General features: G+C 43.2%; 1 protein-coding gene across 3 annotated transcripts in view; it reads right to left on the bottom strand.

Moving 5' to 3' along the window:
* APPL2 (adaptor protein, phosphotyrosine interacting with PH domain and leucine zipper 2) overlaps window positions 1-15,773 on the bottom strand; it is a 55,151-nt gene extending 39,378 nt beyond the window's left edge. The window contains exons 1-2 of one of the 3 annotated variants that reach the window (XM_044987441.1): window positions 15,525-15,773; window positions 9,091-9,189 (exon numbers count right to left, since the gene is read on the bottom strand). In XM_044987441.1, coding sequence (XP_044843376.1) covers window positions 9,091-9,189; window positions 15,525-15,578 — 153 coding nt within the window. In that variant the 5' untranslated portion in view covers window positions 15,579-15,773. Of the gene's footprint in view, window positions 1-7,955; window positions 7,977-9,090; window positions 9,190-15,524 lie in introns of those variants that run through there. The other 2 variants (XM_044987452.1, XM_044987460.1) reach the window with 2 other exon arrangements.
* Window positions 15,774-16,255: the final 482 nt, after the last annotated feature.

Raw genomic sequence — 16,255 nt, 5'->3', positions numbered from 1 at the left:
TCCAAACAAAGAAACAAAACATTAGCACACAAATCAAGTTAATCAGACAGGTATAAATACCGCCATATTACCCAGGGACAAGACGCTCTGCTCAGCCTGTGGTAACACTGCTTAGTTAAAAACACTTTTTTGGGGCAACTCCAGCTTAACCCTCCTCCAATTTGTTCTCAGTCAGGCTTCTCTCTGGCACTGTCTTGTGCCCCCTTCCTCTCTTGCCACCATTAATCAGCTGAAGGGTTTAAAAGTTGTTTGCATTGCTTGTATTTACAGATCCATGAAGCCCTTGGAATCCATTCTAGCAGTTAATTCAATTCCATATATTTCCCCCTGGAATACAGCAACATGCTATTATCCGGAACTGGCTGAAAATAATGTGTTGATCAAGTTGAAGAACAAACATTATTTGTATGTAAATGTACTTTTCCCATTAAATAATTAAACACAACATTAGAAAAATCTCTTGGAAAATGGTGGAGCAAAGCAAAATAAAGACTATAATAAAATGTTTTCCAACTGTTCAAATTACTCTCTGTCACAATACCCCACAGCTCCTTTTGAAATTTCAGAGTTAATCAAACGCTTCTGTAGTGGGAAAGTCAGTAAGGACAGATTACCAACTAGAAAACATATTGAAAGCCCGAGCAGCCTGATAAATTTAAGTGAGGGCAAAATTCATTTTTGTTAGTGCTATAAACACAAAAACACATGTATTTTCATTAGCTGATTTTATAGAGGGAAAAAAATCCCCAGGGAAATCATGTACAAATGTTTATTGGGAGGAAGAGAGGACTAGACAGAAAGCCGTTCTAATTAAGCAGTGATGACTCTGGATGAATTATTTCATTTAGTTTTGAGCCTAGCTTCCAAGTGCTCAGAGCTGTAACAGAAAACCTTTTCAAAGATCTACCAGCATCAGATTACAATGGATGTGATAAAGAAGACAACGTAATGCATCTAAATCCTCTCTTTACCATACTTAAGTGAAAAAGGGCCTGTACTTGAAATGCGCTATTTCAACACTTTAGTCAACTCTGGGTCTGATCCCGCTTTCATTCAAGTCAATGGCAAAATTCCCATTTATTAATTTTTGGATCTGAACTTCCCCGAAGTGTCAAAGTGTTCATATCTGGGCTTCTGGTGTGACTCTACCTTTTATCATCATCTGTCATGCACACAGCTAGTTACCTGATGCAAGAATAGGCTCTTCCTCCCTCCAGTTGATAATGAAAACTCAGCTGCACTTACATACAATTTATTTGTGAGATAGTCCATCATTTGTCAACACCTTTTCTTTCTAAATAAGTTCTGTGGTAAAAACATCAGCCAGATTTAATTAAAATTGGAATTAACCCTAATTATTTTATAGTGGATAGTTACATATAATTGTCTACAAGATTCCAGATAAGAGAACCTGTAAAAGGATTCAACTGAGCTATACAGGCATTGAGCCATCTCGTTCAACCCCAGTATGATTAATCTTTCAGCATATCTACTTCTCTGTGCTGAGGACGGCATTTTCAAAACTTTGCATGTAAACGAGCGTGGAGTAATACAAAACTACTTTGCATAGCAATGGCAAATACAGAGGGGAAATATAAACACACACACACCCTGTATACACAATGGTGTGCAATAAAGATTTAATTGGTATGCTTTTGGGATACCTAATTGCTCACAGATAGGAAGAGGAGGGGTGGGTGGCTAGGGGAGAATGTCCACAAAGGATTTATGGATTTTCCTTCTTCTGGGATCATGGGAAGTATCCAACCTTAAACCCAGGCTCAGTTCAAATGGAGCTGAGGCTTGAGATGAATGTGTTGCCCAGCTCTGTCTATATGCACATATCTCCTCCTTCTGAAGCACTCAGCTGTCTGGCAATTGGGAAAATGCTACCATTGTAATGATTTAACTTTGCAGAGAGAATGCTTTAGAAATTAAGATCCCAATGCTGGGAGATGCTGAGATCCCCTAGTGTTGAGAGTGATCAGTAGCTCACAGGATCAGGCTATTTTATAGCATTCCCTGTTTAAGCTGATTCACAATGGCGTGTTCAGTCCTCACAAGTAATGAATGGCTTGATGAAGGATCATCGGATAGGAAGAGAAAAGATACAAGTCATGGCTCTGCTGTAAAACAGTGTCAGCAGCTACAGCAGGATTTTAGGTCTGGAGAGAAAAAAAATCTTTAGTTTCCCTGCAAACCAGCTATCAGCTGAACGGTTATGATGTGTTCTCCTCTCTGTAACACTCAGATCTCCAAATTCTGCTCCGCAGACCATGGGCATAAACTTGCTTCTAGGCCTGGTGACAATTCCAAAGCTGACCAGCAACAATGAAATGGAATTCCATGGCATTGTAAATACAATATTCATCCTCCTATCATAGACTATCAGGGTTGGAAGGGACCTCAGGAAGTCATCTAGTCCACCCCCCTGCTCAAAGCAGGAACAATCCCCAGGCAAATTTTTGCCACAGATCCCTAAATGGCCCCCTCAAGGATTGAGCTCATAACCCTGGGTGTAGCAGGCCAATGCTAAAACCACTGAGCTATCCCTCCCCTTAAATCCTGTTTACCTTTAACTGTCTTCTTATTTAAATGTGGAGAATACATCACAGGAAGTGCCCCTCATATAAATAATGCACACTTGTGATCAATACGGCATCATAAATGTACATGGTGCTTTACAAAATCAGTGTTGCCAACTCCACTGATTTTATTGCAAGTCTTGTGTTCTATGATATCTGACTTAAAGGCACACATGGTTACGTGAGAATCTCAACTTTCACTGAAAACAAAAGCCCTTATGGTTGCAGAGAAAAGCTTGAAAAGATGACTAGAGTGCAGCCACAAAGCTTAAAAACCAGAAGGCAAATAAAAGGAACACGTTTACTATTATTATAATACTATTATTATTAATAATAAATACCCATGATTTTAAACCATTCTCATGATTTTGTAGAGCCTGACTCACAATGTTTGGATGTTTCAGATTGCAATACTGCAAAAATAATAAGTAACAAAGTCTATGTTCCCAGAGAGCTGGAAACTCATTCATGGATCCAAAACCTTATGAAATCAATGAAAAGACTCCCATGGACTCCAAAGGGCTTTAAATCGGGATTTCTGAGCCCCAGGAGTGGTCTTAGAGCCAAAAAGAGGCATCACTGAGAGGGGGTAAAAATAAGGATTCATGAATTAAATATGGGGGATGGTGGAATGAAACTAGTTTGAAGAACAAACTAAAAGAATACTAGGCAGCTCCAAATTACATAACTCATGCTCCCTGCTGTCACTTTACTTGGTAGCACCTACCTAATCCCCAGGACATTTTCTCCAGTGTCTCTCTGCACAAAAATATTTCCTTTCTGCACTGCTAAAGGCAGCATTAGTTTGCTTCTAGTTCTCTCCCCCCTTGCTCCCCAGCAGCTACAAACACTGTTAGTATACAAATATATTTATTGGAACTGCTAAAGAAAATGCCACAGTACTGACAATGTTCAGCACCTTATTGTACTATAACTTGTTTCCAGGATTCCCCTTCAGGTGCCTGGTAGATACACTTTAGTCAACTGTGGAATGAAATGGAATTACCTATTTTAAAAAAAAAAGTCATGTTTATTTTGTGGTGCCTTCTTTTCTTTATTCTTGGCATATGAAGGTCTCCACTGGGCCATTACTGGCATTGATGAGTGGAACTGGAGAATGACCTTCAGATTTCAGGAGGGACTTAATTCAGTGTGGCACAGCACCTGGTGATTAGAAATGCAAGCTGGGGCACAGGCTGGTTGTGTTTAACTCTACAGCCTTATCATGTAAACACTGGCTTCACTTAAGAAAGATCTCTTTCCTACAATTCAGCCTGTCTGACACATCACTATTGCTAATGGCACAGTCACTTCTGTGAGTTCAACCCATCAATAGAAATGAAGAAGCAGTGTTGCCAACTCTCATGATTTTGTCATAAGTCTCATGATAAATGCTGTTTTCCTTAAAGCCCCAGGTCCTGCAGTCAAATGGATGTGTGATCATTTCAGCCTTCATCCTTAAAGAAAAAGTAAGCTTGCAGCCCTTGTGGCTGTGGAGAAAGCTTCAAAATGTGACCCCAGTGCACCCTAAAGGCTCAAAAAGCAGAAGGCAAATAAAAAGAACAAATCTATTACTTTTACATAATCGCATGATTTTAAAACCAATCTCATTTTTGGTGAGCCTGACTCATGATTTTTGAACATCTGGGATTGGCAATATTGGCAACCCTTAAATAGGCAGCTAGGATAGACTCTATTGGGAAGCTTTCTTCAATCAGAACATCACAAAGCTAAATTGCTTCTGGCTACAATGCACAGGCAGCAGCGTACAAATAAAGCAGGAAGTATAATCTGAACTCATAGTGATGTTATTTATTTATCTTATATGACCAAAATCAGGTGCTTCTCTGTATTTGTATCCATGTGCTAGTGCATGTTTACTGAACACCTAACCAGATATTAAACAGTTTCGAGTGCTTGCAACTAGAAATAGCATTAACAAACATGATTAAGTTGGTTGACACAAGAGGCACCAAAAATAGACATGTACAATTCAAATAATTAGGCCCCACTACTGCCTAACAGGATCCTGTAGCTTAAAAAAAACCCAACAAAAACCACAAATTGCGCACCCTTCTAGTTATGATAAAACTGTTACCTTAAAAAGAAAAAAGCCATCCAGACTGGGGAAATACTTCCAGTTTCTCCTTACATGACTTTCAAGCCATCTGATAAATCTTTAAATAAAACTGTGACTGGCAGTTTATAAGATAGCAGCCAATTAAATGAATGCTTTGCACATACAGCAGTATTTCTGGGCAACTACAAACATGTTTCTGGATGGATAACAGCTTGCATTTGGTGCTGATTGCTACCCACAGGAAGCAATACAGTACAGGTGGGGTGAGATCACCACTCTAACAAGGTCAGTGTTGGCTGGCTTCACAAAAGAACCAGGTTTTAAGTATGACAAGTGGAGAGCAGATAGTTCTCATATATCCATTCTCCTGAGAGGCAGTCCCAAATAGAGGAGGTAGCATGAGAGGTGTGACTCAGAGGACACAAAGGGGCAGTAAAGAGTAAGATGGTTTGGAGGAGGCAATGTGGGCATATATAAACTCAAGCTCTGGGGCCTCCTACTACTTCCTGATGCCTCAGTTGGCTTTTCTAGAGACAATGATTCTTGCCTGTGGTCAGGGCGGCTTTAGCAGAGACTTATGGGCTCAGTTGCACACACAGAAACCCCAGTGGTGGCTTTTGTCCTCCAGGGCTAGGCCTGGTTCCTCGCTCTAGGCATTGTGGCCTGGGATAAGTGACCACCTGCAGCAGCAGCATCCTCCACCCCTACACCTCTTCTCAGGGAGCCAGGCCCAGCTCCCTGGGGCAGGAGCCGTTGCTGTGGCATGGGTTAGCTCTCTAGGCACCCGCCCATTCCCAAGCCCCCGCTCCACACCGGGCCAGGATTTCAGTTGCGGTACCAGGATACACTATGTGGTTGGTGCCCCTTTGGTTGGGCGAGGAGGAAGAGGCAGAACAGCTGAGTACACCCATTGAACTGGGAGGCTCCATCCATCACTGACTGTGACTCATGAAACTTGCTGTCTCTGGTGAGATACATTCCTTTGTTAGTCTTTTCTCTTCAGTCTCTGTTTTCTGTCTTCTCTATTTCTTGCTTCCCCATAAGCTTTCCTCTTCTCACTACACTCTACCCATGCTTTGCTATATTACTGAGTCTCCTACTCCTTGACAGACCTATTTCCCCCTTCCTCCTTGGCCACTCTCCTCCAAAGCACTTCTTGCATTGGCTGCTTTGGGCTCTAAATTTTTGCCAGTGACTACTGATTTTGAGTGCCTGACTTGAGAAATCTCATTTTCAGGGGGCAGGTGCTTAATCATTTTGCAAATCAGGCTCCCTTAAGGCAGTGGTTCTCTGCCTTTCCAGACTACTGTACCACTTTCGGGAGTCATATTTGTCTTGCATACCCCCAAGTATCACATCATTTAAAAACTACTTGTTTACAAAATCAGACATAAAAATACAGAAGTGTCACAGCCACTATTACTGAAACACTGCTTACTTTCTCATTTTGTCTTTATGAAATTTTAGTTTGTACTGACTTCACTGGGGCTTTTTATGTAGCCTGTTATAAAACTAGGCAAATATCTAGGTGAGCTGATGTACCCCCTGGAAGATCTCTCTGTACTCCAAGGGGTACACATACCCCTGGTTGAGAACCACTGCTTTAAGTCATCTAAAGTTGGGAATGCAAAATCAGTCACTTGTGAAAAGTCAGGTCCTAGTGGCTAATGTTGGAAGCACTGTCAATGATAATGTCTTACTGCTAGCTGCTTTCAGTATTGCTTCTTGCATCTAATCTGAGCAGCATTGCTAATGATCTCTTAGTGGACAGTGTGCTGTCCTGAGTAATAAATATCCTATGGCATCAGATTGGGTTTGAGTGCCCAGGACCCATAAATGCAGTTTGAAATGAACCCTGGATCAGCAGCAAGAAAATACTAATGTTCAGAGTATCATATTGTCTGTGAGAGAGACAACCCCAGTAATATAGCTTGTTTTGCACAGTTTTGCTGTAAATCTTTTTACCCAGGTCCTTATATTCTTTGCATGTAATCTTAAAGAATATGTGATGGTTTATATAGATCCTGATTCTTTTTTTTTAATTAAAGGTAACGTAGCATGGCTGAGAATTTCAGAGCTGCACAGAACATCTGGAAACCAGGTCCGATTCATTATAATGGCAACTGAGCATTGAAAATATCATACTAGACTTTTAAGGCAGCTCATTTGAGCCATACACCTCTTGTAGCAAAATGAATTATGTTTGCTTGCCTTGATGGGGAGGGGAATAGTGACGTGTAAGAGTATTTATTTTGGTTCCAAAGAGAACGTCCTGAAAATAATCTCTGTGTGGATTGCTAATATGTAGTGGACTCTGTCAGTGATATCTGTTGTATGTTCACGTTTTATTACGAATTCCTCAGTTGTGAATAATCTAAATAAATCAGGTTCATAATATTAATTGCTAATTGCTATCTGTGTGGGGGGCCAAACACACTTTAGCAGTTGTTTCATTAGAAAACATCATGGTTGGCCTCACTGATAGCCCACCAGGAAGTCCTAGCAGTCCTGTTCCTTTTTAAGAGGGAATATGATTTGAAGAATAAGCACAAAAGTAGGGAGACTTGAGTTCTGAACCCAGCTTTTCTACTGACTTGCCTAAGGCAAGTCAGTTCCCTTTGCTTTAGTTTTCTTATCTGTAAAATAAGGGTTATATTTACCTGCTTCCCAAGAATACTGTAAATCAATGTTTACACAGCTATTAAAGTCACTTACCTCTGAGCTGTGGAAGTCAAAGACAAGGGCAGTGGGTTTTGCGAACCACAACTATTGAAAAATCAGGGGTTAGGCCCACCAAAAATCACAAAATTTAAAAAAACCCTACTGATTTTTAAAACCTAAGTAAGAAATCTTGTTTTCTTTGGCCCCAATACATAAAGGTATTTTGGCTTCTAATTTCCATTGAAATCAATGGAAGTTAGGAGCCTGAAAATCTTTGTGGATCTGGGTATTTTATTTGCATTGTGGGATTTGAGCTTTTAAGGTGCACTTGGGTCACAATTTCTGTCTTTTCTCCACAAGTATGAGGGCTAGAAATTTACTTTTTAATGAAAGCTGAGATTTTCTTTTCGTCACTTGTCTGTTGGAGCTGGGACTTTAAGTAAAACATCAAATATCTCAAATATGACTTGCAATCAAATTGGGAGAGCTGGCAACACTGGACCCTTTTTTTTTCCTCCTATAAAGATTCTGAGCATTCATTTGAATACAAAGTCACTTAAGTTTAAGGGAAAAAAAATAGAATAAGATGTCTGATTCTGCAAACCCTTACTCATTCAAGCCTTACTCACCTGCATAGTCCCATTATGGTCAAAGGGACTTCTTGTGAGAGTGGAGTGGTGCAGGTTTGGGCCCAAGATGTGGATTCTGTTTCCTGTTCAGAACATTAGGGCAGGGATTTTTAAATGTGATTGCTTAAAATTAGGCATCTAAATCTATATTTAGGGTCCTAATAAAGGTACCTAAAAAAGGATCAAGGGGGTAAATTTGAGGGTGCCGAAGTGATTTGGAAGTTTGGGTGTCATTTTCAAAAGGAAAATATGGCCATCTTTTCAAAGGTATTTAGTCTGCCTAAAGATGCAGAAAGAGGTCTAGTGGGATTTTCAAAAACATCTAAATTAGTTAGGTACCTAGGGACTTTTGAAAATCCCACTGTCTATCTGCACCTTTAGGTGCCTAAATACCTTTAAAAAACTGTCCCTTAAGCACTCAAGAGCCTAAAGGTTTGTCTGGATACAAAAATTAATCTGGAATAAGGTAGGATATTACGGTAATTTAAATTAGATTAACGATTCCTGATTAATTCCATGTGTGGACACTCTTATTCTGGAATAAGAGTGCCTTATTCCAAATTAGTTTATTTCAGTGGATCAAACTAATCCAAGGAATCCAGTGGAATTAGCTAATTCAGAAGAAAATACTCTTATTCTGAATTAAGACTGTCCACACATTGAGTTAATCAGAAATAGATATTCCAGAATAGCTCCCTGTGCAGAAAAGCCTTAAATTTCACTACAATTCAGTGGGATTTAGGGTAAATTTTTCAAAAGCGTATGAACAACACACATGCCTAAACCCAATTTTCAAAGGGCATATGGGCATCTAAGTGAAAATTTAACCCTAACTTTAGTCAGCTAAGTTTGAAAATGTTGACCTTGCAGTATACACAAGAGTAAGTGTGTGCCACGATTCTTATTTTATTTTATTTCAGTTTTCTGAATAAGTGGAGGAACACCAAGACAGGAAGGAGTGACAATATCATTGAGACTGATTTTCAAAAGAGCAGAGCAACCACACAACTTCTGCACAGATCAAAAGGAGCTGCAGATGTTCTGCACCTTTGCAAATCAGTGCATCTGTTAGGAGCAGATTAATAAGGTTGCCTCTACGGCTTGCCAAACAAAGTCAACACAAATGAAAGATTACCTGAGCCCCATAGACCCGCTGCATTGCTTGAAGCAACTGGTTTGTATAGTCTGTAAGGGTTCCTGCATCTTCTTCAAATACACTAAGCAAGGAGCGAGTCTTTAATAAAAGAAAAAGCAAAAGGTTTTACTCCCAAATGGAAATATTAAAAAAAAATTAAATAAACTGTAGCAAAACAAATCAGTCAGCATAATAAGACTTTGAATATACAGTGTACAGCTTCTTTTATCCAACAATGTAAAAAACACAACAATTGATCACTAGAATGAGATGGGTAAACTGACGCACAAATAAATGTGACTAGAAGTTTACACTGCAAAGCAATGGCAGAGTCCTCCTGACAAACACCTTCTTGCTCTAATTGGTAGACACTCCTTCCAGCATAGTCAGGAATGTAACAAATCCTGAAATTCCTCTTGCTGATTACAGTAATCAAAGCCATGCCAAGGTCTTGTAGTCAAAACACCATCGCTAGTTTTATTTCTCTACTCTTAGAATGAATTAAAAGCACCCCTTGGTAACAGAACAAATTATCTTCCATTATGCCATCTCAGGAGGCTTCTGTGTTGAACTTTTAAAAGAACGCTGCCAAAACTGGTAGACTTAAAATTAGACCCAACAGCAGTATGTTGGTTTGTGACAACAATCATACATATACACTTAGTGCTGCGTGTCCGTAAGCATGGTTTCTTCTCTCTGCCATTCTGTTTTGTTCTTGTGAGCGGAGGAGCAGCAGAGAGGAAAACATAACTTGTGTTATCTTGGAGAAATGCATCCACTTGGCTTGTTTCAGTGGAAGTGCCAGGGACAGCAAATTACATTGTTGCAGTGCTACATGCAAAGGAAGAAACCAAGGCCAGGGATTAGTGCTGGGCAAGTGAATTTAATAGATCAGGACAATACAAGTAAAGGGGAGGTAAAAAGTTGGGCTGGCAGTGCAACTTTGACAGTGTCTCTCTTTCAGAAAGTCATTCTGCATCTTGGTAATTCAAAGTGTCCTAACTGGTCAATCCAGTCTGTTTGATACTAAATGAAAAGGTCTTCCCTATCTGCACAGCTAAATTACTCTGCATTAGTTCCATCTGTCTACCATAAACTCTAGTACTTTAATAACCATATTAGACCTGATACCTAGTCAGTGTTTTATCTGTCCTATCTTAGTCATCTCTAATGTGCCTGAAGTATCTAGATGCTAATCATGGGAATTTATTTTACAGTATTAGGAAAGCTATAAGAAGCATCACTATTTGGGAGGATGCAACCTTGCTTCTCCAGGACATTTACTTTTCTTTGCAAATCTCCTTGCAGAGATTTTACATTGCTTCTGAGAGATTCAAACCACCTCTGCTGAGATTTTTGGACTAAGACAATGTCTGATTTCATCTGTGCTGAGAAGTGTCTATTTACGGTGTGAAGTAGTGTTGTCTAGTACAGGGGTAGGCAACCTATGGCATGTGTGCCGAAGGCCACACGTGAGCTGATTTTCAGTGGCACGCACACTGCCTGGGTCCTGGCCACCAGTCCGGGGGGCTCTGCATTTTAATTTAATTTTAAATGAAGCTTCTTAAACATTTTAAAAACCTTATTTACTTTGTATACAACAATAGTTTAGTTATATATTACAGACTTATAGAAAGAGACCTTCTAAAAACATTAAAATGTATTACTGGCACACGAAACCTTAAATTAGAGTGACTAAATGAAGACTCGGCACACCACTTCTGAAAGGTTGCCAAGGCCTGATCTAGTAATTAAAACAGGTGACTGGAGGTCTTATTTTAGATTCTGCATGGCTGTACTTGCTTACTTCGGGTAAATCATTTAATCTCACAACACCTTAGTTTATTAATGTTAAATGGGTATATTACTACCTATCTTAGAAACATCGTGGGGGATAATTGATACTTGGAAAGAACTTTAAGATGGTAGGATAAAAAGGAGCATTAGAAGCGCAAAATATTGTTTTCATTAAAACAACAGCACATACAGATCAAAGAGGGAAAGAATTCAAAACACACCAATAGAAAGCTACATAGGGCCTGATCCTGCAAGCCCTTGGCATGCAGCACTTCCTTTCAATGGGAGCTCCATGTTCTGAGAGTTTCCAGAACAGGGCCCTAGCCTGGATTTTAATAATTGAAACACATACTGATTTGCAAAAATACCTAGATTTGAGTTGTTGCAATCACTGACTATAGTTTTGCTAATTTAAAACTTCTATTCTCTATAACCCCATCTTTTCCTTTATCTAACACTGAATATCATTATACTGTGCTGTGACAAAAGACTGATTCACCAGACACAAACAAAGGATTGTGGTTACAGGATAAAGCAACAGAATTATGGGAAATGTTAAGCAAGAAAATTCTCAGGCCAAGATTTTCAAAAAAATAGATGCCTAAAGTTAGGCTCCTAAGTATATATTTTTATAATATGGGGCACAGATGGCTGTTAGAAGCCTATATCCTACTGAAATTAGCACAGGCGCCTTGAAAAATCCCAGCTTTACTTATTCAGATGCCTAAATATGCGACTTAATTTTATATACCCATTTATTTATTCATTAAATCTTGACCTCAATTAGCACTTTTGTTCAAAAATAATAAACCCTATAAATGATTCAAATAGTTTGGATGTTAAGGTTCAAAATCTTTATGATGTTTCTTTTTAAAATCACCATTTGTTAATTACACTGGTTTAAAACAGATGTATAATTTACTTGTTGCTGTTTTGTCAAATTCTTACATAATAGATAATGCTGCACCAGTGAACCATGGTAATCCAAACATAACCTTTTAACATTTCTCTGGAGGCTTCATTAATCATGCCACCACCCTTGCTGCTGGAAACATGGGGCCAAATCCAGTCTTCACATGAGTAACTGTTGAATTCAGCATGGCTATTTGGGTCAGTCTGTCTCCTAATTTGCAGTCAAACACTTAAAATGGAATACATTCAGGCAGGGGCTTTTTTGTATTGTGCTTGGGGACAATGAAGAGATAATTACATGACTCTTAGAGAGAAAGTGAGTTTTGCAAACCTTATTAATAAATAACTTACGTCTAATTCTCCACTGCCTGGCACTTTGTTGGAAAATAATTGTTTTATATCCATTTTGTTCTCCCCTTGCCTTTCTGAAAATGATTATACAAGGTACAGCCCAAAAGAGGATCAGGCCCACTTTGTTCAGGAGTAAATTACTATACAAAGTGCTAGACAGTATGCTCTTTGGGGGCAGAGACAGTCTTTTTGTTGTGTTTGTACAGCCTCTAGCAACATGGGGTCCTGGTCCATGACAGGTTCCTAGGTGTTACCGTAACACAAATTAATAAGACAGCGGAGAATCAGGCCTCTTGCATGCAAAAAGTTACTATATTGAAAAATGTAATTAATTTTGTGAATTAAAAATTCATATGAATGAATTAATTTATGATTTAAAAAAATCAGGACCATATGGCAATTATGCAAAAGTGAAATCATTTTTCCAGAAACGTAGAACAAACAACAAATGATGAAGAAATCAAGCGAAAAAATGTCCTCCAAAAGCTAGGTTTATATAGTCTTTACTCTTCCAGTATTTCTACCCATTGTAAAGGAAGAGTTAAGCTCCTTTGTTTCAGGCCATGAAAGACTGGGGAGACTTATAAACCCTAATCTGTGCTTTCTTTGGTTGCTTTCAGTTTTTGTTAAATTTTTAATCATGTGAGATGGTGTTGATGGAGCAGAAAAATGAGTTTACTTAGTGGCTGTATAAAGTTCTTCAAAATTAATATTTGTATTGAGCCTTGGAGCTGTAAACACCATAACTAAACTATTAAGTAATATTAATAATAAATCTACTCTAGTTCAGTAAATTGGGGGGTGCCCCTGTATCAAAAGGAAGGAGGCTGTGATTCCTCCAAACACTGATTTCCTTCCTCCTGCTGGTCAAGGACCAGCTGATTTGGGGTGGTAGTAGAATGGGGGTCGCAGAGCCTCAGTAGGTCCATCCTGGGGAGACTACTGCTTCTCCTTGCCATGGATCTAGGACTTTACTTCTCTCTCAATTACCACTCACCCTGTCCTCCTTTCTTTCCTCCCTATACTGCCACTTCCTTTTGTTTCTCTTTCTTCATCATGCCTTACACACACACACCCCTTCCCACAAGTGCCCCTCTTCCCATCCCTTGGTGAAGTCCTCTCTCTTCCCCATCCATAAACCCCACTCTCTGACTTCTGTTTCCCCAGACCTTTCCCTCTTCCTCCCCGGGCCCCCGTAGAATCTCCCTGCCTTCCCCAATTTTCCCCTCCCCACTCTTTTTGCCCCAACTCTCAGGGCTCCTCCTTCTCTCCCTCTCACCATCAATACAGGCCACCTGCTAGCCTCTCCTCTGTGTACAGCATTCCCCAGGTCCATGGTTTGCTTTTCCAATAGGGATGCAGCACTGGCTGCCGCTGGCCTAGCATGGAGGTCACTGTGTGGTCTAGAGCAGAGGTGGGCAAACTAAGGCCTGCAGGACACATCCGGCCCGCAGGACCCTCCTGCCTGGCCCCCGAGCTCCTGCCCTGGGAGGCTAGCCCCCAGCCCCTCCCCTTCTGTTCCCCCTCCACCGCAGCCTCAGCTTGCTCTGGTGCTGGCACAATGCTCTGGGCAGCGGGGCTGTGAGCTCCTGGGGCAGTGCAGCTGCAGAGCCGGGGCCTGACCCGGTGCTATGAGCTGTGCGGTGGCGCGGCTGGCTCCAGCCAGGTGGCACAGCTGCCTGTCCTGGTGCTCTGGGCGGCGCAGCTGTAGCGCTGCCATCCACCGGTGCTCCAGGCAGTGCAGTAGGGCGGCAGGAGCGGGGGGGTTGGATAGAAGGCAGGGGAGTTCAGGGTGGTGGTCAGGGGGCGGGGGTGTGGATAGCAGTCAGAGGGCAGGGAACAGGGGGGTTGAATGGGGGCAGGCATCCCCAGGGGGCAATCAGGAAAGAGAGGAGGGGTTGGATGGAGTGGTGGGGGACAGTCAGGGGCAGGGGTTCTGGGGGCAATCAGGGGACAGGGAGAAGGGGTGGTTGAATGGGGCAGGGATCCCCAGGGGGCAGTCAGGAATGAGAGGAGGAGTTGGATGGGGTGGCAGGGGTTCCGGGGGCTGTCAAGGGACAGGGGTAGTTGGATGGGGCCGGAGTCCTTGGGGTGCCGTCAGGGGGCAAGAAGCAGGAGGGGTCGGATAGGGGGCAGGGCCGGGCCACACCATGCCTGGCTGTTTGGGGAGGCACAGCCTCCACTAACCGGTCCTCCATACAATTTTGGAAACCCAATGTGGTCCCCAGGCCACAAATTTTGCCCGTCCCTGGTGTAGAGCATGCTAGACAGAAGGGAAAGGACCTAGTCTAATACAAGGAAATTCTTCTCCAGCCCCCGGGGGTGGAAGTGGAGAGGGCAGTAAGAGTCTGGATCTAGTGCTATGAATCCACTCAGCGACTGTGTCCCTAAAACCCAGAATCATCCCTGTTTTCAGCACTGCCCTGGTGTGTCTCTCAGTTTTATAACAAACAATATTTTGTCCCAGTTTTATAAACCCTGAAGTTTCTCACCACCCTGGTCAGAGGAGCTAGGGAAACCAACAGCAGGCTGGCTAAGTGTACATGCACCTCAAGCACCATTGCCTGTAAGACATGTCACAGGCTGACACCTTATTTTCCCCTCACAGGTCCCTCTGCTGGTAAAACCTTGGAGCCTGCATCCAACCAGTGACAGGGAGGGGGTAGTTTGACAGAGAAGAGAGGGCAGGGCACCCTTTTCTCATCCCAGGTGCCAACCCCTCCCAGACGGTCTATGAAACCCTCCCCTGCAGTCCTGCCCTCTGTGACAGGTGACCTAATTTCTCCACTTTGAGAATCTGCTCAGCCTACTCCTGGGTGGCTACTTCCCCGCCCCCACAGCAAAAAGATGATGTTCACCTAGGTCGCTGTAAACCACTTAACCCCCGCCGTGCCTCAGTTTCCCCAACCTGTAAAATGGTGGCATGGCCCCACCCACCTTTTCCCATGCGCACTGTGGGCTGCAGCTGAAAAGCGCTGCAGAAGCACAACGTGGTATAACATTAACTCCTGTTGTTACCATTTGTTATTCTTGCTCCGCGTTTCACCACCACCCAAACCCACCGGCCGGGACTGGAGGTTTAACACACACCCCCCCCTCTGCTCGGGCCTGCTGAATCCGGTGTGGCCTCCGCTCCGCTGTAAATGCAGGTGCGTCACGGGCATCGGCGCTGCACGGCCCGAGCAGGGCTGGCCCCAGAGCAGCCCCAGAGCACGGCGGGATTAGTGACCCCCCCGCCCCCGCTCCGAACCGGCCTGTGAAACGCCGCGCGGGGCACCCACAGCAGAGGCGCCTCCCGCCAGCCTGGGACCGGCTCGGGCTGGGGGGCGCCCCGGAGGGAAAGGGCGAGAGCGGCGGCGGCGGGGGGCGGGTACCTGCGGGCTGTCTTGCAAAGCCTCTTCCAGGAGGAGTTTGTCCACGGCGGGCATGGCGGCTCTCCGCGGAGCGGGAGCGACTGAGCCGGATGAACCCCGCGGCCGCAGAGCCTCCCGGCGCTGACACGTATCGCTCGGCCGGCTGCAGCGGGGCGCCTGCCCCCTCCCCGCGGCTGCTTTCTGCGGGAGTCGAGTCAACACAGCCGGGCGCCGAGGCGGGAGCGCTCCTCCCCCTTCCGAAAGGCAGCGAGTCACGAGGAAGAGTGACAGCTGGGGAGCTCCCCTGGCAGGAAGTGCGGCTGCCGAGCGCTTCCTGCCTGGGTTAACTCTTTGCAGAGCCACAGACGCGAAACTCCCTCCCACGCCCGGGTGGGTGACTCAGTGCGTGACCAAGACATAAAATGAGGGACCCGGGGAAATTATTCACGCACAGGACACCTAAAATGCCGCGGGGGGGGGGTTCCTAATATTTTTCACTTTCGTGTGTCTCTGTATCCGGTGGGAAGCCCAAGAAAAGTGAAAGCAGCAAAGAGTCTTGTGGCACCTTATAGACTAACAGACGTTTGGGAGCATGAGCTTTCGTGGGTGAATAGCCACTTCATCCGACGCAGTGGGTATTCACCCACGAAAGCTCATGCTCCCAAACGTCTGTTAGTCTATAAGGTGCCACAAGACTCTTTGCTGCTTTTACAGATCCAGACTAACACGGCTACCCCTCTGATACTTGACAG

The sequence above is a fragment of the Mauremys mutica genome, chromosome 1 (genome assembly GCF_020497125.1).
Source record: "Mauremys mutica isolate MM-2020 ecotype Southern chromosome 1, ASM2049712v1, whole genome shotgun sequence".
NCBI lineage: Eukaryota > Metazoa > Chordata > Testudines > Geoemydidae > Mauremys > Mauremys mutica.
Note: the sequence above shows the minus strand (reverse complement) of the source record. Positions and strands in the feature narration are given on the sequence as shown.